This window comes from Lycorma delicatula, chromosome 1 (genome assembly GCF_047948215.1).
Source record: "Lycorma delicatula isolate Av1 chromosome 1, ASM4794821v1, whole genome shotgun sequence".
NCBI lineage: Eukaryota > Metazoa > Arthropoda > Insecta > Hemiptera > Fulgoridae > Lycorma > Lycorma delicatula.
Window position 1 is genome coordinate 165,559,549 of NC_134455.1, and position 18,935 is coordinate 165,578,483.

At 28.5% G+C, this 18,935-nt stretch overlaps 1 protein-coding gene across 5 annotated transcripts in view; it reads right to left on the bottom strand.

The window, feature by feature from the left end:
- LOC142325326 (rho GTPase-activating protein 20-like) overlaps window positions 1-18,935 on the bottom strand; it is a 551,352-nt gene that overhangs the window by 24,767 nt on the left and 507,650 nt on the right. For 4 of the 5 annotated variants that reach the window (XM_075366934.1, XM_075366971.1, XM_075366953.1 and 1 more), the window contains 2 exons: window positions 14,044-14,142; window positions 9,273-9,649 (listed from right to left, as the gene is read on the bottom strand). In XM_075366934.1, the coding sequence (XP_075223049.1) occupies window positions 9,273-9,649; window positions 14,044-14,142 (476 nt within the window). The remainder of the gene's footprint in view (window positions 1-9,272; window positions 9,650-14,043; window positions 14,143-18,935) is intronic. The other variant, XM_075366944.1, reaches the window with a different exon arrangement.

Consider the following 18,935-nt stretch of genomic DNA (forward strand, 5'->3'; position numbering starts at 1 on the left):
ATTTTTCTTCTTCAGTTGAGGACGCTGTAGTAGAATGGGTATTATAAATTACTTTGACAGAAAATAAAGCACAAACACAGAATATGGAATACAAAAATAACGAGCAATGAAAAAAGGTTGCTAAAATTACAAAAAAAACAAAAAAAAAAACAGAGAAATGTTCAAAAACGGTTAACAAAAAAAAGTTATCGAGTAATAAAAACGTTAAACCAAATTTGATTAAAATAATCAAATGATTCACGAGCGAAACGAGCATTTAGTTATACATTTTTATTTTAAACGCTTTTAAAGAATTTATCTTTGCTGGTTCATTTAAAATTAAAAACAAATAAGAAAATTGAAATTATTCAATTTTTTTTAATTATCAAACACACAGTTTGTTTTTTTAATGGAATCAATAGGCTTATATATTTATAAGACAAAATTAAAGAAGTTAATAAAGGTGAGTAGTCAAAACCATAAAGTAAAGGAATGAAAGGAAATTATATGAAAGCATACAAAGCTCTGATAATTTTTCTCGTAAGTTTTATAAAAATTAAAATTTTCAGTATTTTATGTAATTTATTTAATAAAAATAGTCAAAGAGGGAGAAAAATCGTTAACACACGTAAAATGTGACTGAAAATAGATACGGACTCTTTTTCTGAAATAAGTTTTAAACAAATAATGAATTTTTCATTTCTAAATAGTAATTAAAAATAAATAACAAAAGAATTACTGCTTCAAAATACTCTTGCAAGGAAATTATTTTAGGAATGTACCCTTTCAAGGAAAACATATACGAGTAACTTCTAGATTAATACTCCCATTGATAGAACAATAAGAACCAATACCCAAGACCTTCATTTAAAAGATTAACAATGTAATTTCCTAGAATATTCTCTATTCACTTTCCAATCATTCTTTTCACTTATTCAATCGAACCGTTAATTTGATGTAGTTCGTAAATTAGGAAATTCCTATAAAATTAAGAATAAAACAAGATTAAATAAATATACCTGGATTACTGATAATTTCCACCTACACATGAAAAGTTATGTCTTATGAAGCAGTACTAAATCCTGAAATTTTTCAATCATAAACAGATAATTCGCCAGCATTATTTATTAACACATAAAATAAATTTAAAAAAATCTCTTGAAAATTTATTAATATTATGTAAGGATTAAGATGCACGAATGAGTAAAAATATTTTTATAAAAAAAACCTTATTATATTAAATAAAAAAAATTACGACAAAAAAGGAGAGCCTGTATGGCTGACAACATTTGCATGAAAGGTTTGTGAATTATTGAGGATTATTCTCATGGTAATATAGAAGATATCTCACGGTCGTCAAAATTCTACAAGCTAACTTTTTTCATACCACGATTCTTTTACATAAAATAAATTGAAAATATATTTATAAAAATAATCAAGTTAATTTATTAAAATGAAAAATTACTGTCCACAATAAAAAAAAAAAATTATAGACGTCTGTAAATTCCGAAATTTTCATTTCCGCAAAAATTATTCCAAAGAAAATCTTACATTTTGTATATTTTGAGCAGAATTTAGGATCTGTATAACGTTTTGAATGAAACAATTAAAAAAAGTTACACGTTAAGTTTTTTTTTTTTTAATCAAGAGATTTTATTTAATATAAAGTTTATTGTAAAGTTCATATTTGAAAGGTACAAGCACCTTGGGAAAATAAATTTATTACTTTTTTAAAGTACATACCTGTATGGGTTACTAATCAAAGTTTAGAAAGTCAGTTGAGGCGCAGGGTGAGGATAAGTAGTTTGCCCGATGGAGAGGTATGATTAATACCAAAACAAACCAAGAACGCACGTGAAGTGTGCTACACAGCGAAAGTATCTGTTAATTTTCATTTTCGATCTTGATATTTTCATTTTTATATTACATTTATCTTTTACATCCAATTTTTTTTTTATTTGATAAATTTCATTTATATATTTTTAGATTTTAATATTTTTATGTATTTATCTTAATAAGAAAAAAAAATTTACAAGGTTATTTTTTAATTTAGCGGCTCTATACCGTCTATGTTTTCTTATCAACACTGTCTAATGACTAAGATTCATCGGCCTTATCCTTGCTCTCAGCATCAACACCGATTACGATGGTTCATGTCATATTTTTAAGGGAGGTTTGCAGCAATTCTTACCATATTAAGCTGGCAATTCAGAAAATTGTTTTACGTTCATTTTTATATATTTTGTCGACGTGACGTGAATTTTTTTTCTTCCGAAACTTGACATTTTATTTTTGTCTTAACCAGCTCGAACAGTTTCCGTTCAGGTGGTACGGGGACAACTTTAAATCCTTGCGATCACAAAACTCCAATAATTTTTTCAGTTGTACCCTTTGTAGCGGAGGGAGAGATAGGTAATCTCACTATTTCGTAGAGTTCAGTTATTACTTTATCTATCAATCGTGGAATATTTCTTCTGCTTTATAGCTATTCTGACAACATTTCTTATTTTATGCAATTTGAATTCAGCGTCTATTGTAATTTTACATTTTTAATAACAAAAGCTGAACGAGATGGAAGATTTGATGTTAACTTTGTTTCCAGCTGTTTTCCACAGTTCTCAGGCATTCATGTATTGGTTTTCGGAGGGAAAGAAGTAAGTGCATTCGGATTTCTCTTGTGTATTTCAATCCCAGCTTTGATCTTCGGACACCGGTTTTTCTTTTGTAGCCATTAGCAGTCAAACCATAAAGTTTTACCAGTGTTACGAATGTACAACTCATCTAAAAAAATAACTGTTCTTCCTTCCCATTTGCAAATTATCACTTGTTTTAAATAACTTACTCTTTGAAACGTGGTGACCTGTTTTTTAACAAAACTTTCCTATTCTTTTCAGTCTTCTTCCATCTAAGGCCCATACGTCTAAAACTTTTCCATAAGTTTCGTGCGTGCAATTTATCTCTAGGTCCGGCAGTTGTGATTTTAAAGCCGCTAATAACTTCTTTACTACCAGCAATGTTTCATACCGTATATGAAAATTAAATACAATATTTTCAAAAAAAATTTGAAAATATTGTTATGTATTGTAATAAAATTTGTTAATATTGTTAAATAAGTTATGAATATTAACTCCTTTTTCTTTCTATTTTGAGGTTTCCCGGGCTACTGAAATGTTAAATTTCCGTAAATTTAGCAAGAAATACTTCTATTCCTCTATTAATTTCATGTTACCGCCTCTTCCTGTTTTGAATTCAAGGTAATGAACTGGATTAAATATTCCCGCTCACTTTTTTGCATCTTTCTTTTTTTTTGAAAAGGAAATGTTAAGATCCTATCACAAATCCTATTAGTGAACACTCTAATCCGACTCATCACATCTATTATAAGTGAATTACCTGTCATTAGATTTCCTGTATTTCTTCTGAATTTTGAATAATTTTTTAATTAATTGTTTTTAAAATAATTAATTTTTGAATATAGCAGAATCACTTTACAAATCAGAGAGTTCTAACAACAGTAATCCTTTTAATAATAACTATATTCAGAGTATTCTTTACGTTTTTTGAAGTTGACTCGTAGATATCTTTAACGCTCGCTGGTATTACTGAATAATAGTGTTATGAAAGAAATACAAAATGTATATTAAGCCGATTAAATACTCGATCAACTTTTATTACACATTATAATGTAGTTGTATTACAATAATTTAATTATCAATGAATTATTTTTATATCGCTAACAGTATGACGCTTTTTTAATAACGCTATTTTTTATTGATCGATCTAAATGTTGGTACACTAAATTCGGTAAACGAATTATTAAAAAATAGCCCCAAATCATTTGTGGAAAACCTGAACGGAATTAATCTCATGAAAATAATTTTAGTTGGAAATAATGTAGTTCAATATTTAATTTTGTTTAATTATTTACCATTATCCTCAGAATTATGTTTCTTGGTCAAGGTCCTGACTCGTAACCAATGCAGTGACTAAAAAAAATTAAAGTTTAAAAAAATCAACCGGAACTAGCCATAAGTTATCTTTACCCGAAGACTTGCTTGATATTTATTTGGTACCCGCATGCAACGGTAAAAAAATTGTTTGCAACTTCGTTTGCGTAACCTAAAATTTATATGAAATTCCAAATTTATTCATTGTGAAATAGATTAACATAATTTATGATAATTTAGCAAGGATACAATTTTTTTAAATTATAAGATAACTATGCTGCATAGCGATGTTAAATACTACGTAAAGAATCTTATAACGGATGAATCTTAAGAACAACACTTCTAAGAAATTTATTATAAACAGACTTTTATTAAAAAAAGGGGATACTTATTGTGGCTTTCAACGAGAAGAGAACATCCATAAAGTAGATCAAATTTAGTATCTGCATCTTGTTCCTATCACAAACTATGATAAATCACACGGGTCTTTTTAGTAATTCATATTTCATTCCTTTTCAATTTTCTATAATAAAAAGAAAGGATTACACACGCCTTATCAATTCATATAATCAAATGTAATAGATGATACGGATACGTTGTACAGTTAGATACAAAATGGAAGTCCCTTCATAGAAAAAATGTAGTAAAACTACGAGTGAATTCACACTTTATAAGTTAAGAAAGTTGACAGTTGGTATTCCTGACAAATACCAAGCGATTAAGCCTATAGTACTTGCGACAAATGAGCGTAAAAATCACCACAATAATTCTCAAATTTCAATTGGCAGCGTTTACCTGAAATTTTATTAGTAGTCTCAAATTTGGATAACGTAAATTCAAAAAATAAAGCGATCGAAAAATTTTGCTACTGAGGTTAAAAAAAAAAATCGAATAAGAATTTCAATTTTAACTTTATGTATCAAAAATAACAATAAATTATATTTTTTGCTATTATTCGTAAAATCAACAACAAACTCAGTGAATGAACACTAACTCACTCATTCGAAGATTAAATTGACCAATGACCAAATAAATAACTAAAGCGTAAGCATGGTTATAAGATTTACGAGTTTTAAAAAAAAAGTATATGCACTCCAAAGTAAATGTACTAGAAAAATATTTAACATGCCATCTTTTTCTAACAAATACCAATAACATAATCTGTAAGCAATTTCAAAAGAACACAATCATTTTTCTGTTCCAATTCGGATAAATCTCCCAGAAGAAATCTTTTTTTTCTATCAGTATCTAGTAAATGTTTGAAATTTACAAATATTATATTATCTTCAAAAAAAAAAATTATTCTGTTTTAGAAGATTATTGACAATTTTTTAAAATAATTTGCTAATAAAACAATAAGCATCAACTGCATAAGGTATTGGACCTATTAATGTCGATTATACATACCAAACTGGAAGTATGCTAAGTTACCTACGATTGGCCCCCATTAATGTTTCATTTCGTTTAGATTACTTAAAAGACAAATCAATAAAAAAATTGAAGGGAATTCAAGAAAATTTTCAGTGATACTATTTTTTCATTAGTCACCTCCCTATTTTTATAAAATATGTATAAAAATATTTTGCAGTTTAAAAATACACGTATAAAAATTTTATAATTTTTGTAACAAAAAAAAAAAATTATTTTTCTATTAAGATAATAATGAATTCTTTATTAATCACAATTAAAAAAAAAACTGTGTACGGTTTTATTCAAGACAAGAGAAGGAATTGTGTTTCAGACTATACAACATAATAAGGGTTAAGATTTTTGTCTCTCCGTAACACTCGAGACTAAGGGGGGAAGGTCAGACACAAGTAGAAAGGCGATACGCTTCAGCGATTTGATGGCAGTGAAGTTTGTGAGGGTTGGACAACAGACAAGGGGGAATTCGAGTAGATGACTAAGGAGGTGGGCTCGTAAAGAATGCCATCCGTCTCGCTGCTAAAACTACGTCGAAACGACGGATATATATATATATATATATATGACGAAAGAAAAACAATAATACATTCAACAACACTTTTTTTCTAGAGCGCAAAATCTCATCTGCAAAAATAAAAATAAAATTCAATTTAAGTTATATTTAAAATTTCTTAGTTTATTCGGTATGTAAAAAGAGAAAGAAAAATTACATGAAAAAAATTTTCAAATAAGAATTAATAAATAAAAAACACATCGTTAATTTTGATATTCAGCTTTTATGAAGTCCTTTCTCTTGGAAGGACAAGAAAATCGTCTTAACATTGACAAATACATGGTTGTTGTAGATTATGCGACAACACTGTGTATAAACAAAAAATAAAAAAAATATTTCGGCGATCTCAAAAATACAACATATATTTATAGAAATTTTTTAAGTGAAAGGAGCGACATATTTTAATCAACCCCTCGAAAACAAGCCAAAGTAATACCTGTAACTAAAAACAACAATTCTAAATCTGAACATTAAGTTACAAAACTGAATTTTGTAAAGGAAAGACCAAATTCAGCAATAAATAGCCATCCAATGTGCCATAATTTTTTTTTTTTGGTATCGCTATATAAGCTTGAAGCTTGTGCGTGGGATATAGAAATGGAATTATGTTGAACATGAAAAATGACAAATCTGACCGGGATTCGAACCCGGGACCTCTGGATGAAAGGCCGAGATTTTGATAACTTAGATTGACCTCGTCCGAAATTTTTTAAAACTTCAGTATTTTGTTTATTGCTTAGCAACCTTTATAAACAGAAATAATAAATAAATAAAATCTACTTAATGCAACCAGTACCAAATTATTTTTTAAATTAATATTTAAAAGCGACTTTGTTATGCAACTTAATGCAATCTAAGATCTCAGAAGACATAAGTTCGACGAACTACCGAGCATTCGCTTGCAAAAAAAATACTTAAAAATACAGTAGAGGTAAAATAAACAAGAATAAAAATCTTGACTCCTTTTTTTAAAATTCGATCCGGAGATTATGATCAGTAATATTTATCGAAGTTGTACAAAAGATTGTATTTAAACAACTGTTCAACTGAATGCCAACATCTAGTTGACATTGCAAAAAAGGAGGCTATAATTGTTGCATAATATTCCCGACTTCGCCCTTGACAGATTTTACATATTCGCCGGTAAGGGTTTTTCAATGATATTAATGATTTTTATTATTACTTAAAATCGATCAAACCAATTATAAAACAGGAAATGGAAAACGATTTTAGAAATTATATTATTTTAAATAAATTTAATAAACTACTTTAGAAACAGATTTCTACAAAATACTTCTAAACTTTTCTCCAAATTTCAATAGGTGATAAGAGAGCGCTGAATGTAGCAATGTTTACCTCATGTAATTTTTGTTTCGGTCTTGGCTTCAAAATATGGGGGGGGGGGAAATATTTTTGCGAAAAATGTAATTACTGGTACCTCATTAACAACAAAATGAAACTTAATCTTGAGTTTTTTTGCCGTCATAGTATAAAAGAATACAACTGTTCTTTAGGGATAATCGAGAGCTATTACCTTGAACATATCGTTTTATTTTTTTTTTCTGGATGATTGTGGAACCTCAGCCGAGATAAAATAAATCGACATTTGTTTAATAATGTTTTATTTCGTCTGAAGGAGCTTAAGATTTTTTAATGCAATTATAAGTCATTAGCAGACACAGTGGCCTAATGTAGTTTTTAATGGTTAAACTGATTTATAAGTATTAAGCGAAACATAAAAAACAATATTTGGCAGCCGCTCCGAATCAGAGCCAAAAAACAATTAAGCTGATTGTATTTTCACCCCTAAGTCCGATCGACTTACAATTTCAGTTCTTTACACAATTCGTAAAGTAATACCACCGAACCGAATTTCAAGTACTTACGATGGCGCCGCCCAAAAACTGCTGAAATTTTAAAATGATTGTAAATAACCTAATCCTTGTCTGAGAAGTTAAAAATTTAATGGCATTAATAATCCATGTATAGAAATATTTGAGCCAAACTTCAAGCTTTAATGTTCAATAGTCCCGAGATGGCTCTATAGCTTTTGCAACTATAGAGACCGTCGTTTTATATATATAATTTTTTTTCCATTTAATTATTGTATTATGAAAAAAATAAATAAATAGAAATCACACATAATTTACTCATCAAATTAAGTAACTTTAATTCCATGTCGTTAATGGAATGGTTTTAAATCCAGTTTCTTATCGTACGAGATAAAATACAGGATCATTATTACTAAAGGTCAAATCTCACTTCTGTCGCGATGAGGTAAGTAACCTGTCTTTTGTTATGTATATCTCTAAATGTGTACTTCTTGGTTCAGCAGTACTTTATAATTGGTATTTTATGATTTATTAAAACGATTTATCAAATAATTTTAGGTATTAATGATTTAACAAATTTTTTTCTGCGATTTGAATTTGTGATTTACAAAAAATACGTACAAATATACAACTTAAATTTCAAGATTTTATAACTAATTCTCTAACTATTTTAAGCTGATTTATTTCACACGCATACTGTTAATCTGGGATTTTGTACTGATAATAAATAACCAAAAACTTAATTCTACTTTCATTAATGCGGCTCACTTACGGTAACAATATTCCTGGAATAACTAAGATTTTATTAAAAACATAATTATTTTTTTAAATTATAATTAATTTTAGGCGGTTTATGACTTTATATTATCTTTAATATCATTAGTAATTCCTTATCCGTTACCAGTTCGCTAGCCAGTTAAAACACAGGCGGTTCTACCTCACCATCGACTACATATTTTGAGGGTAACTGTTAAAACCCAAATACAAATGTGCGTGATGTGCGTGTGAAAGTTTTCATAATGTAAGATAAAAAAAGTTTGAAATTTAAGCAATTCAAGAAAAGATATCCCATTATATAGCACACAAGAGATAATGAATACAAAAAACGAGCATGCACAAATTAAATAATGCAGCATGCTTCTTTTCGGTTGATGTAATATTCTCTGATGCAACAAAAAATGTAACGAAACAATAGACGTATCTTCGTTTAAAATTATTTGATTTGCAATTTAAAATATTCAGAATTGTTTACGGAAAATAAAAGGGAAACGGCCATTAATATTTAATTAAATAAAAACGAATCCGATTAACTCTTATTAATTGCTGTATTATTTTTTTAATAACGAAAAGAAATACCGGGAACTCCAACCGCTCAATTTGTCGATAATTAACAATATCAGTAATAAATAATTCATGTAAATTAGAGCAATTAAGTAGTTGAAAAAAAATCATCGGCAATTAAACATATTATATAATTATATACTGTATAATAATCACCTTTTTCAGTACCAAAAAACAACAAAATTCGACACTTACGTAAAAGTAGCAACGACGTTAGTAGTTGGCCACCCTAAGACGAACGAAGTATCAGCCGACTTGTTTAGTTCTGTTACTTCATCCAAGGTGCTGTTAGTTAGCCATAACTCGGAGACCCGTACCTTGTCCTTGAGCTTAAAGTTACCACCGGAACGCGCCTTAGCCACTAACAACAAGTCGTTAAAGAGGAACAGATGACGTTCTTGGCTCTGGACTCCTGTCGTAAACTGAACGGGGGCCTCCATGAGGAATTGACGCTTGTCTGTAGTAGCGGGTCGGGTTGGAGGTGGCGATTCAGGACGTAACGACTTGGCCGATAACGCCCTCTGAAGCCGCGCAGCCGTACCCGACCGCTTCCTCATCAGCCCCTTCATCTTCTAAAACAAAATTCAATTAAAAAATACAACTCCTTAAAAAAAAAAAATCAATAATTATTTTTCTATTTTTATTTATAATAATTAAATTCATATACGTTCTATAAAATAACAAAGGTTAGAAAGGAAAATTCTTTTAAGAAGAAAAAAGTTTCTGAAATACCGGTTTATTATTCGTTTAAAGTAAAGGTTTGAAACTTGTGTTAAAAATCTTTAAAAACAAAGAAAATAATTTAAAAATATTATTCGATGAAATCGTTTACTACTCGCCGATCACGGTTAATATATTCTTCAGAAAATCGTTATGCGTTAAACCGCGAAAAACATTACGGTTTAAAAGACTCTTTCAAGAGAAAAAGAAAAAATCAAAATCGGCTAAATGTAATAAAATTAGGCGCTAAAAAAAAATATGTAATAAAACTCAGCCTTTCTTTGTTAAATATATAAATATTTATATATAAATATTTATATCACAAAAAGCAATAATGTAAAAATTTTTTAATGTAAAAAAATAAAATGACATAAAAGTCGATCTACGTAGTTTATAAAATTATATTAAATCGTTCATTTTATATATATATATATATAGAGTAATGAATTATAAAAAGCAGACACTTTACAGAATTTAAATTTTATTTGAAATTCTAAGAAAAATATGCAGTTCGATTTACAGATTTAAAAAGAAAATTTCTCTGATCCAGTCGCATTATTCATAGGTCGACCTAAGATAAAGACAAAGTGCTAATAAATTAAGTTATATGCTGAAAATTTAAAATAAAAATTATAAAAGAGGTATACATTATTAGAGTATATAATACTACTATTCAATTTTTCTTCGAGTGCCTAGAATTTTAATTGTGTTCTTAACTGTGAACAATAAAAATAAAACATTCCTTCAGCGAAAAATCTGCAACCGGCAAATCTGCGGTTAATAAGATAAGACACACACACACATATATATATATAAATGTGTGTGTGTGTGTGTATTTTGTGTGCGATAAGTTTAAAGTTGTATAAGTCTTGATGCGATTTGTTTCCAAAAACGGCACAGCCGTACTCAAAAGCGATGAGCATCCACTGTCGAGCTTTGCCGTTTTTCTAGAGACGATAAGGCGCCTAACTCACCGAAATACATGTGATATTCCGCCTGATGATGATATCTTTACTCTCACTATTAAAGGAACGTGATATATAATGATCATCGTTAATTTCAAAGAAAGCGACTTTGATGATCGTTTCGCTTGCAATTCAGGTCTTAATATGCGTCACGGACGTGGAACTACTATGACGACAGATTAAAATGAACGATGATAATTAACTAAATTACTTTCATTCTTGTAGTAATAATGTATTATAAACACACACACACAACATTCTAACGATTATAACATAGATTTCCGCCGAAAAAGCGAAGCAATTATTTTAAGTTAATAGGCGATATAAACACAGATTCATTTTACGAATGATTTTAATTAAAACATAACTAATGTAAAACTTCTATCGAAAATAGCTTATTAGCTGATCAATTGGTTATGCGTACTAATTACAGTCTGACTAATTTATAGAAGTAGTTATTCAAGATATTTTATGATTGACTCTCATATTACAGTTTTACGTGTTTACATTTTATCATCTTTTTGAACTGTAATTTTTTTCATCTGATGAATAGGATGATAAAACACTAAATAAATATTAAGTACACTTATAAATTTATTCCTTTATAATCTGCTCTTTGGCCTTTCGATTTTCCATTTCTCATAGGAGAATCAGAAATGGATGCAAGCGAAAAAATGAAGGCCATCAAAACTCCAGGTTTTAAAATCATAAAATTGTAAATAAATATGAAAAAGATAAAATAAAATGAAATGAGTATGTAAGTATTTCGAAAAGTAAAAACATTTTATGGATTATAACAAATATAAAATGCACATTAAAATGCAGCATTTACCTCCCCTCTCCTATACTGTGTTTCCTGTACCACTCATTTACTAAATAAATGCTAATACTAGTATTATTACAACGCAGTAATAATAAGTCCACTTACAAACTGAATAATAAAAACACAAACAATTTCGGAAAACGTATATTTATAAAATAAAAGTATATTTTATTTTCAAAATTTATATGCATTTGAAGCAATTTAAAGTAAATAAACAGCAGTGTATTCTGTAATATATAAATTCTATCAAAACAAAGACTTCTAGGTTATATATTATCTGCACTAGAAATGATAAAATCTGAGGACGGTTTACTATTTATATTCCGAACATTCTTCTAATTTACATTACAGCATTTTACTGGATTTATTGCGCATTAAACCTAATTTGTAGTTTACGATATTTTATTGATACGGAGAAAGAGTGGAAGTAAAATTTAAAACATGTTAAGATATAATAAATATTGGAAAGGCGTTTTATTTATTTTTTAATATGCAAGTTAACTAAAAATATTTCAACGACAATGTATTTTCCCAAGGTGATCGCAGCATGGTACACGTCACTCACCCAGAAAATAATCCTATTACTAATTCACGTTTCTTAATTTTGTAAGACGAAAAACTATAAACTCATTACACGGTTTATACATAAATTTCCATACACAGGAAAATAGTGATGAAGCAATTTTTTACGTTAATGGAGATTAATCTGCAAAACCTACGTCAGTGGAATAATGGTACCCCCACTGGATGGTTCTGACGAGGAAAATTTGTCGATAGAGTGACGGTGGTGTGGGCCGGTATATGGAGTGTTAGAATAAATTGTACCATTTTCCCGTTAATGAAAATCTTAATGCCGACAAATAATATTTAATTTTCTACGTATGGAAACTTAGGGGACGCCCTGAAATGAAAATTCAATTTTACGCAACAATTAAAACTATATGACGAAGCGTACTTCTACAACGACGTAGATTGTAAAACCACAATGTTGATGAGCTAGTAATAGCTTTCATTGGCCAAAATTAAACATTAAACATCATTAATTATATAGAGCGAATCGACTTAAGTAAATAATAATTTCTGGATGACAAAGAAAAAACTTACAAACATTTAAATCAAGTTAAAAAAATTGCTTTATTTCGTTCACGTTCTTAGAATGAAAAATTCATTTTTTTGAGATCTGATAAAAACAAGAAAAAAAAACGCTTTTAAAGTAAGTAATTTTTCACAAACAACCCATATTATTTCTCGATGTAACGGGTAAGTTTTCGCGAATTTTCCTGGGTACAATAATTATTAGGCGTGAAGAATGAAAGTTTTAGAGTAATGAGGAGATCGAGACGACCGATGATATAAAAAATATACTTAGACTATGTTGTACTCACCGATGTACTCGATGTACGAACTGAAATCTATACAAAAAAAAAAAAATTAAATGTAATCAATATTTTGTCGATATACAATAAAACTTGTATAGATAGAGAGATTTACGTAAGACCTCCGTAAATAATTTTTCTACTATCACCGTAAGTATATTAATTAGAAATTCAAACATGGATGTGCGCGTGTGAATATAAGAATAAAATTTTAGTTATGACTGCGATAGATAACTGTGAATTTAGAGGAGGGAATCATGAGTTTCACTTAAGAAATAAGGAACAGTACAAGACGCCAAACCTAAAAACGAAAATGAGTTTTTAGGTATCGTTCTACCACTTTAATCCCAGGGATAGAAGCTAAACTATTACGACCGACCTTCTATATAACTGTCAAATACGATAAAATAATCTAACAAATAAAAAAATAATATTTCAAGTTTTATTTCAGAATGTATTAAGAAGATTTAATAAACATAAAAATACACGTAGTGTCTGGGATTAAGAGTAATAAATAAAATGTAAATTTCTAAAATTAACTGACCGGAAATATAACGAGAAAAGAAAAAATTAAATTAATTTCACTTACATTTATAATAATTATATTTATGAAAACTTTACGTACTTTTTTATGGTTAAATTTTATACTTAAATAGTACAACAAATAATTTATACAATAGTTTAATAGTAAATAAGAATAAATCTACTCTTTTTTTCTAATTTATTTTTTATTTATAATGATATTATAAATAAATGATTAAATAATTAATAAATAAATAACTATTAATAATTATTTTGTTATAATAGAGTGATTAAGTGTACACTATACAGTCTGTTAGCATTAGCTAATCCTTTGAACAAAGTATTAATCGAATGTAAGCTGACTATTCCAATAAATAAAAATAAAAAATAGTTTTAGCAAATCACAGCTCAGGCACATAGAGAGCAAGTATGTGCGCAGAATGTACGGAGGGATGTGTATGTTAATACTGAAATGTATATATGTATTAATAAATATATTTTGCGTTTAGTTTTACTTCAATAGATACGGTAATCAAGAAAAAAGAGAAGTTTGATCTTACCATAGTGAGAACATCCTTGTCATAAAGGTGCAATGCGTCGTTAGGAAAGAGATCCTGGATTCTTTCCAAGTCGCTCTCCTCTTGACCACGCTTTACCGCCTGTAATCAGAAAAGCTTACATGTTACAAGTATTTATAGATTCATTTTCACTTTATATCAGTTTTACAAAGGCATTTAATAATTCTTCGCTTTACATCTGTCGTCGGCTTTTATGAAAATGCAATCGAACCGATCGATTAAATAAAAGATCTTTTCTGATAAAAGCAAATGTACAATCTGAACATGGAAAACTTCTCCGAAATAACATAAGAAAGAACAACTAAGTCCTGTAACTTAAAACGGACCCGCATGTTTAGTGCTATGTCCATAACTAATAAATTAAAACCAGATTCGCCCATTTATTCAAATAATTCCAATTGCCGTTTTATAAATTAAAAAAAAAAAATCACGATAATAGATTATAGACCTATTTTAGACTCGCCTCAATCGAAAATAAAAAAATGAACGTACGATTTAAATGGAGTTATCTTATTTTAATACGATTTATTATTTCACAATTCCTTAATATATTTATATTAATAATTCACAATTCCTTAATATATTTATATTAATAATTCACAATTCCTTAAAAATATTTATTATAAAATATATTTTTGTAAAATTAAATATTTAAAAAAAATTTATTTCACCTAAAACAAATTCGTTTTAGGCATTTTTTTTATCTTAAGAAAACGTTATCACAAAACCGAATTATCCGTATAAAGTAAAACTACAAGATACAAGGAAAGCTATGTTTATATGGAGATGGAGATGATCGCTCATAGGTGTATGTAGAGATGTAAACACAGAATACATTAAATCTGACGTTAAGAAAGTATTAAATGTACTGGGGTAGCGGTTTTCAGAACATAATCCTTGACAGGGTGAAAAACCAACCACCAGACGTATAGATACCGCTCGGCATAGACCAAATTTCAATCCTGTCAAGGATACGAGGGGATCAAATGAAGTGAAATATTTAAAAGTTGTTACATAATACAAGTTATTATAAGACCAAAAAAATAAACTCTTTTTATATCTGATGATATACTGTAAAGAAAGATGACATTTGATGAAGTAACCGCAAACCACAGAAAAAATCCCTAAAAAAATAATTAGGCGGGGAATCAAAAGTCTATTCAATAACTTTTTTCAACGAAATTTCAATAAATATTATATTTTTTGAAATGCTAAGATAAGGAAATGGAAATTATATGATGGTAGAATGAATTAACTGCATAATTTTTTTACCCAATCTTTTATCTTTCTATACATATACTTCAACAAGTCTTGTAAGGAGCTCAATAAGACGAGTATAAAAAACCACATGTACACACAAAATTTTATATATATAGATATTTAGTGAATTAAACTAACACCTATGAGGAACTAAGTCTATTGTTATCAGCACATAATGGTAGATTTTTTGTTTGGCATTACATGCTTGGTGCAAGAATGATTCTATATATTTGACGCCTGAAGTCTGTGACTGTTTCATATTAAATTCCGCCGATCTACGTGGGGGAGTGGTAGCCTTTCACTCGGAGGTCCTGGGTTCAAATCCCCGTCGGCATGGAGTTTTTCACACGCTGTAAAATTCCATTTCCATATCCCACGCACAAGCTTCAAGGTTAAGTGGCGATTTCAAGAAAAAAGAAGATGAAAGTTAATTACTTTCACAGGCAGATGGAATTTCTTGTTCATTTTTGTACCTAGCTGTCGTTTTGTAGCCAATGAAAAAACCTCCAGGAATTTGTAATTTTTACTTTCCCGGCATCATAGCTCTAGAACTATACTCCAAGAAGGAAAGTATGATAATCAGTCAAAAAACTGAGGTACGGGTTTTTTTGCACTTCTCGTTTTATCGGCCAGGGATCCCAAAAAACAAAACAAAAGGGAGTAAAGTAATGTAATGTTCATACATACGTGTGTTGGCGTGTTGAAGCTTGGCTTAATACCTCTTGACTGGATAAACCGATTTTGATGAAATTTTGTACACAGACTCGTGTATATGGGGCAATTTGTTGGTAAACTTCTGCGGTCAATATTTTCTGAGGGTGAAGTAGATATTTTTTTTGCAGTAAATTTTCTCAAAACTTTGTTAGCAAAACACCATTTTACATCAGCCCAGTACATGCGTGCATGCTTATCTTACAATTTTTTAAATAATTTTACACTTTAAAATACGCCAAATACCACAATAATAAATTCTGTGTAAAAAAAATCTAAGTACGGGACTTATTCTAATCAAACATTAACAAATTACAGTAAGATCAAAACAAACACGCGAAGAAAATACCAAATAAATTATGAAAATAGTACGTATACAGCTCGTTCATTTTTATAGATCGATCTACTTTAAATAACACACAGACTGTTCAAGAACTTTTTCTTACGATTTCCAATAATTTTCAATAGCATAGTTTATCTTAGGAAGTTGAATAGAATAAATATTTTAAAACGATAGCAATTTCAAACAGGTATACTACAGTTTAAAAATGAACAACAGAAAATACATTTCAAGGTCTTAAATTTGGCCAAACAAACAAGAAAATTAATGTCACTCTTTCTTTTAATTCAATTAAGATGCATTTCCGACCCAAATATAATACCAATAAAAGACCTATTGAAAAGTGTATCTCCTTAAATAATATTTGTTTTAAATTAATTGCTTGTGACGACTTGTGGTTTCTATAACTGTTACACATTAACTTCTAGCGGTTCAAACAGTTCAAAAACAGATTTTCAGTAACAGAATTGCTTTAACGTATAAAATAACGTATAAGTTATGTATAACAATAACCACACAAAAATTATTAAGGTTCCTTCATAAAATATTTAAAAACTATCTGAACAAAATTACAAACTTAAACTTCTGTTAATTTACGAAAATAAATACGGCAACAAAAGTTAAGCAGTTTATATTTATTTGTTAATGAATTTGAGGTCTAAATTACTGCGATCATTAATTTCACTTGATCTTGTTCTTAAATGAACTTCTTAAAGGTTTTTTTCCATCTAGCAGATTTATCATCGAAGCAATAATAAAGCATACAAATGTTTTACATGCCGATAATTCTAAAATTGAACGAGCGATTTTTCAATGAAAATGATCGTTTTTACCCTAAAAATTAGTTCAAAAAGGCATGAAATTATCTTGTAGAAATACACTTAATACTCCACTCAAAAGACACCACCGCCATTGAATATCTACGCAAGATCACAGATATATTTATAAACACATCCACATCAGAGATCCATGCAAAACATTTCTATAAATTTTGGTGTTTTATGAAAAAAATTAGTTTTATATCGATGTCAGTTTTTTAATTTGTTTCTAATGTTATAAATTAAATTATTTCTTATAAAAAATAGGGTTAGGAAATTTTAAAAATAACTTTATCAATAAATACATCTAATAAAATTTTTTTAAAAGTGGTTACTTAATAATTAAGGGATGAAGAAATCAAATTCATTACAACCCTACTTGATTATTATTCCTATAACTAAATTTAACTACAATATCCTTTAATTTTATATTTAACTATCAATTAGGTCGGTGTTATTTAATATCAAAGCCGTTTATCTATTATTCCAATTTTTATCCGAGATAAAATGAACCGGTAGTAGATAAGAACTAGTAGTATTATACTACGAACGAAGGAAATTGATTCTCCAGAAAAATTGGAACAATCATTACGTTTTGGAGTCACCAAAAAAAAAAAAAATTTTTCTTCCTACATAACGAAAATATTTATTTTATGATATTATACACTTATTTAACAAACTAAAGAAATACCAAAAATAATAAACCTTAAATACGAAATCGACTGTTTTTATTATTTTAAATACATAAATTTCTAACTTTTTACAAGTTATTTGTTTGTTTTTAATTCAAGACGCGTTACTAATACGCAAAATATTATTTTTTTGTAAATTTGTATGTGAATGTAATAACATTATCTGTAACTAATAAGGCATATCTGTAACCCTATCATAAAATGTAACATAACAATTGTTATACAGCAAAACGTAACACACATATCTGTAACAATCAAAACGTTACGGCTCAATACATATGCGAGTAAACTAATAAACCGTAGGTTAGTCCAGGTTAAATTAAGCAATTTAAAGGCCTTGATAAATGTTATACGAAACATAAATTACGAAACTTATTTATTTCGGTAACGTTATATAAGATTGTGCTTAGTATCAAGACATTTAAAAAATCATCGATAAACATTTGCTGAAAGAAACCGGAAAACATAATTCGGGACAAATAGTTACTTGGAACTCTAAAACAATACAGCGGTCATCTCAGATAAAAAAAAAAAAAAAAAACTATTTAAAAATATACTTTAATCAATCTTATATTTTAGCAATCGTTCCAGTAACTAAACTGACAAAAACCTGAGATACAAATTACGCCAAAGTTAAGCGTTTAAAAATTACAAACATGCATAATACTTTGAATTTAATCAGTTGATAAATGTTTCTTCAACAAAAATTTATTCTTCCAAAAAAAAAACCTTAAAAAGTTTTTGAATCGACAAAAATGAATAATTTTGATAAATTCACTACGATTAATAATGATAATTCTTTTCATGTAAGTGTGGATAACCAATGTCGTCAATGAGGACCAACAGCAAGTTTGATAATAAATTGAATGAAAGGACTAGCAAACATATCAGAAATAAATGCAAAACCTGAAAGACCAGGGCTATAAACTCTCTTAACAGCGTTTAAACAAAAAGAATGCTGTAATTCTATTTTTATTTATTACTTTTTTTATTTTAATAAGTGCCTGTGATATTTTAATAAAGTATTTGTCATTGTAAATACAAAATCTATCA